Source organism: Petaurus breviceps, unplaced genomic scaffold (genome assembly GCF_028583685.1).
Source record: "Petaurus breviceps papuanus isolate PSGF00001 unplaced genomic scaffold, PetGlider_PUasm1.0 151, whole genome shotgun sequence".
NCBI lineage: Eukaryota > Metazoa > Chordata > Mammalia > Diprotodontia > Petauridae > Petaurus > Petaurus breviceps.
The window spans coordinates 17,763,052-17,768,959 of NW_027185712.1; the positions used below are offsets into that span (position 1 = coordinate 17,763,052).

At 40.6% G+C, this 5,908-nt stretch overlaps 1 protein-coding gene across 1 annotated transcript in view; it reads right to left on the bottom strand.

Moving 5' to 3' along the window:
• Positions 1 to 5,908, bottom strand: part of SLC9A3 (solute carrier family 9 member A3) — a 146,265-nt gene that overhangs the window by 45,547 nt on the left and 94,810 nt on the right. Inside the window, exon 5 of the mRNA XM_069076082.1 lies at positions 3,389 to 3,566. Within this exon, the coding sequence (XP_068932183.1) occupies positions 3,389 to 3,566 (178 nt within the window). The remainder of the gene's footprint in view (positions 1 to 3,388; positions 3,567 to 5,908) is intronic.

The window sequence follows — 5,908 nt, forward strand, 5'->3', positions numbered from 1 at the left end:
CCATACCATACCATACCATACCATACCATACCATACCATACCATACCCATCAACTGTACCGTACTGTACTATACTGCCCCATATTGTACCATACTGTACCATACCATATCTACCATACCATACCGTACCATACTATACCATACTGTACTGTACTATACCATACCGTACTATACTGTACTATACTATACTGTACTATATTATACCATACTATACCATATTGCACTATACTATACCATCATACTATACTATACCATACCATACTATACTATACTATGCCATACCGTACGATACTATGCCATACCGTATGATACTATGCCGTACCGTACTATACTATACAGTAATATACCATATCATACTGTACTGTATTATGCTGTACTATACTGTACTATACCATACCGTATTGTACCGTACCATACCATACCATTCTATCCTATACCACACCACATCACACCACTCCACGCCATGCCACGCCACACCACACCACACCACACCACACCATCCTATACTATATGATAGATTGTAAAATTACTTGGCGAAAAGATATTTCTTGTCTTCATTTTTTTGCATCTTCCTGTCCCCCAGAGGATCTTGCCTCATGCTGAACACATGATAGATGTTCAATAAATAATAAATACATTACTTAATTTATATACTTGAAGAGGTATGTCAGGAAGGATTACAGTAAGAGACATAGCAGAGAGAAGACTGGACTTCATGCCAGAAGAGTTAGGTGGGAGTACCAGCTTTGCCCCATGTTAACCACTCTTCACTTCATTTTTCTCACAAGTAAAATGAAATGAGTATACTAGATCAGGGATGTGGAACCTGCAACCTCAGGACCACATGTGGCCTTCTAGGTCCTTGGGTTTGGCCTTTTGACCGAGGGGATTTTATTAAGGGGATTTGTTCTGTGACATTTGTTCTGTGACAAAGGGCTGCACATAAGACCTAGGGGGCCATAGGTGGCCTTGAAGCCACAGGTTCCTGATCCCTGTACTAGATGATATAAGATCCCTCATACCTTTAAAATGTTATTTCATTAAACTATAAATATATCTAAGTATGCATCTCAGAAACTTTATTTGTAAATAGGATTCTATCTGGCATCATTCAGTTGCTATATAACAATTAGTGCTGTAGAGTCCAGAGCTACAATACACCCAGAGAAAGGCAGTATAATATCAGGTAACTAGATTCAATTCAATTTCAATAAGCTTTTATTAAACACCAACTATGTTCCGGTCTACAGTAGGTTGCAAGTTTAGATCAGAGTTTGTAATAACAAGAATAAATGATGCACTTAACATATGTTTTCTGACTCTCTTGTATCCCTAGATGGAAGATTTGCTAGGTGTCTGAGGATAACCACACTGATGTTTGATGTAGAGGAACTAATAATAACTGACCCCCAGCCACAGAGAGGCTGTGTCTAGGTAGGCAAAGTGAGGTGAGAGAGAGTATTGAGGAATACCGTGAGCCCCCAAATTAGGCCCTAAACGACAGCCACTGGGGAAAAAGAAGCATTGTAAACTTGAATTATTTTAATAGAATTATTTTAATCTGTCCATTTCACTTGTCTAAATAAACACAGAAAGAGAACTCTGTTGCTGTTTTAAACTCTTGGCTTTCTTAGTCTTTAGATATGGAAGGGCCTTAGAGATAATCTAGTTCCATACTTTTGTTTTACAGATAAGGAAAAATAAGGATCCTAAAAGCTAAGTGACTTGCTCCAAATCTGGAACTCAAAGTCAGGCCTTCAATTTATATAGTTAAGACAGAGGAAGTCATGTATCAATCAGCCAATCAATTCAATAAGAATTTATTAGATACTTTGTATGTCCCCTGCATTGTGTTAGGCACTTGGGAAATTTTAAAGATAGGTAGTATCTTTAAGCAGGTGCATAAAGCCTAGAAGAGAAAACGAGGCAAGCTTCAAATAAGAGTATAAAATGCTATGGGATCAGATAAAGGAAACAAATAACTTCTCACTTGGGCAGAGAAGGAAAGGGTAGAAATCAAGGAAAGTTTCAGGAGGAATGATTTGAGCTGTACTATTAAGGCTTTGTTAGTTGTTATAGTGTTTTTTTTTTTCAGTCTTGTGGGATATTTTGTGACCTTATTTGGGTTTGTTTGTTTTTGGGTTTTTTTGGTGAGGCAATTGGGGTTAAATGACTGTTAAATCACACAGCTAGTATGTGTCAAGTGTCTGGTCAGAGGCAGGATTTGAACTCAGGTACTCCTGACTTCAGAACCAGTGCTCTATCCACTGAGTCACCTAGCTGCTCCCCCCCCCCCCCATTTTGGGTTTTCTCGGCAAAGATACTGGAGTGGCTTGCCATTTCTTTTTCCAGCTCATTTTACAGATGAGGAAATTGAGGCAAACATGGTTAAGTGACTTGCCAAGGGTCACACAGTTAATAAGTGTCTGAGGTTAGATTTGAACACGTGAAGATGAGTTCCTGAATCCACGCCCAGTGCTCTACCCCTGGTGTCATCTGCGTACCTCCCCACTAAGATTAGTTACTATTGACTAAAATAGTTGATCCCAAACAATTTTTTACTCATTTGTCCCTCAAATTAAGGACATATAATGAATTTAAATCAGCAATATTAGTTTCTGTAGTGAATTCTTTTAACCCTTTAAGATGGTGTCTAATCAGGTGAAGGAGAATTGAGAATTCTTTAACAATCAGGATATAACCAGACAACCTACATAACTCAGGACTACACGCACCTACTTTTCACCGTTAGCCAGATTTCTATTCTCATTCACGAGATGATTGCTTCCCCATTTGTTTGACTTTATCTGTGGAAGTCCAGCCTGAGGAACCATGGCCCACTCTTCCCTCCTTTCTTTGCTCATTGATTCTTTATAACCTAGCAGATATGGCCTACAACATATGGTCTTGGGCCACATTTTACCTGAGATCACTTTATGTCTATGGAGAAAACTTTGTCCTGATCATCATTTTTTATTCTCTTGAGCAATGTAGTCATATATGTATAGAGGAGCAAAATGTTTCATTTTTTATTGAGTGAATGTCAACTGCATACTACTTGGTGTCTTGGGGTTCCTAAAGGGTTGTAGTCCTGGAACATACCGTACTTACCAGTGATTATGAATAACCCAACCAAACTAAAGGCAAAAGCACCCATCAATGGCTTACTCTTCTGTATTTGTTTTCTTTCTTTTTTTTTTTTAAAGCAATTGGGGTTAAGTAATTTGCTCAAGGTTACATGGCCAGTTATTTCTGGGTGTTAGACTCTGGGGCCGGTGCTCTTACTCACTGCTACCTGGCCACCCCTTCTGTATGCATTTTCAAACAAGATTTGTGACCTAACTGTTTTCCTGCAGTTGATATCACCCACTTAAGGAAGAGATACTTACGCAAGAATGGCTGAAAGGGAAAGCATCTCAGAGGTGAGGTAGGACAAGTAGGAGATGATGAACACAAATCCTGGCTCAATGATCCGGACATGTTTGGTGAAACGAGTCACCAGAGAGAGAAGGAAGGCGAAGATAATTCCGATGAGGGTGCCTCCCAAGCTCACCACAAAGAAAGACACTACAAGAAAGACAAGAACCAACAGCACTGACTTTGAGACAGAATGAATGGTCTGATTGTTCCAGGCATCCCAGGGCCCCAGAGTCGTGGGTGACAGCACTGTCTCTCAGCATCATTTTTTCATCATTCGTTGCTCAGTAACCCCATCCTACTGAGGAATCAACAAGCTTTAGGAAACAAGAGACTGCATTCTCTGCTTCTCAGTACTTTGTCTCACACATGAGTAGCTAAAGCTCCAGCTACTATTTTCCAGGGGAGGAGAAAGAAGGGGGGTGGGAAGTTCTTATTGTCAACCATCAGGACCAACACATTTTCATATCTCTTCTAGAGACTTTGCTGGGTTCCTCAAAAAAGCATCCTCCCTTCCCCCATCACAGAATCACAGACAAGTAATGAAATTTCAGAATTTCTCCTTAGATGACCTGACACCATGGCCAACCATTTTAAGAAAGAACAGAAGATGATTATGTTCTAAACACTGGGTAGAAAAATACTTCCTCTCGAAGTGATTATTTTAGAGGCAGGTTACTCCTAAGAGTGAGGCTGGGCTTTCACTGTCTTGGGCCAACACAGTTTTATGAACAGAGGTAACTTGATGAAACTCAATTTGAACAAGCCCCTACTAAGTTCCAGGCTGTGCATTAGATCCTGAGGATACAGAGAAAAAAAAATAAAAACCAAAAGTGGCTCCTGCACTTAGAATCTACTAGAGAGAGAGAAAATACATGAGCAGACAAGTAAATGAAAAATAGATATAAGGTAAATGAAATGGGGGAGGGCAATTGCTTGCCCACAGTCCCACAGTAGGTATCAGAGGCAAATCTTATTGACTCCAAGCCCAGCACTCTGCCTGCTATGTCAGGCTCCTTCCTTTAGGCACATGTTGGTGTTCCCAGAGGTCCAGAGTCAGAGGAACATAAAGTTCAAGATCGTTGGGTCTCAGAACCACCAAGACACCAAGAACCAAGTATCACAATGTATAGAGTGTGTGTGTGGGTGTTTATTTGGGCTACTGGGGATCCAATCAGCTGATATTCACTCACTGAGATGACCAGATTGCTCTGAGACAATAAACTGACATGGTCCTCCATCAGGTCTCCTGAGGATGAATCCCAGCTTCTCTGCTTCTACTCAAATACTGCAGAACACTGCTGAAAAAAAATCACATAATCTGGCTAATTGTTACCTAATGGGCCCTCAGTGTTTCTAGAAAATACTTTTTATCTTTCTCTGATTGACCATTTTACTCTTTCTATAGGCTGTTCCAAACCTTTTTCACACTTCACAAACTTCCTAAATCACCCTCCTTCTTAGCAGAGACCCGCAGCCACCTACTTTAATGAGAAAATCAAGGCCAGATCCCTTTCTCTTCATTTTCATTCCTCAAAAGTTCTCTATCACTCTCTGATTTGCTCCACTCCCCGACAAAGAATTTTCTCTTCTTGCCAACATGGAGCCTCTTCACATGCTCTTGAGCCCATATCTTCCCCTTCTCTTTGGAGTGTTTACCACTTCAGTCATTCCTTCTTTCAGTCACTCTTTTGCCACTGTTTGTTACCCACCACCTACAAACAAGCCCAGGTCTCCTTCATCCTTTAAACCTAACAAAAAATCTTCACTCAACCTTGTCATCCTCTCAACTGACCATGCTACATTTCTTCTCCCTTTCACAACTAAACTCCTAGAAAGCATCTTCCAGACTATTTATCTCCATTTCTTCCTTTCTCATTCACTTTTCAATTCCTTGTAGTTTGGCCTCTGACAATCCCCACCCCACCCCCCTCCGCTGGAACTAGAAATGCTTTCTCAAACATTATGAAAACTCTCCTGATATATCTAATGACCTTTTTCTCAGGCCTCATTCTACTTGCCTTCTCCAAAGCTTTTTACACTGTTGACCACCCTCTCCTCCTGAACACTTCTCTATTATGTGAAACAGTTCTCTTACTACTGTCTGACCATAACTTCTCAATCTCTTTTGCTGGATCATTATTTTTTTTGTTACCCCAAAACCGGATCCTCTTTTTTTTGAAGGGGTGAAGTCAAGGCAATTGGGATTAAGTGACTTGCCCAAGGTCACACAGCTACTAAGTGTCAAGTGTAAGGCCAGATTTGAACTCAGATGCTCCTGACTCCAGGGCTCTATTCACTGTACCACCTAGCTGCCCCTGGGTCCTCTTTTCTTCTTTTTCCATGTTTTCTCTTACAGTGAGCTCATCTGCATCCATGGGTTTGATGGTTATCCCTATTCATATATGTCTATATCTACTCAAATCTCTCTCTCTCTCTCTCTCTCTCTCTCTCTCTCTCTCTCTCTCTCTCTCTCTCTCTCTCTCTCTCTC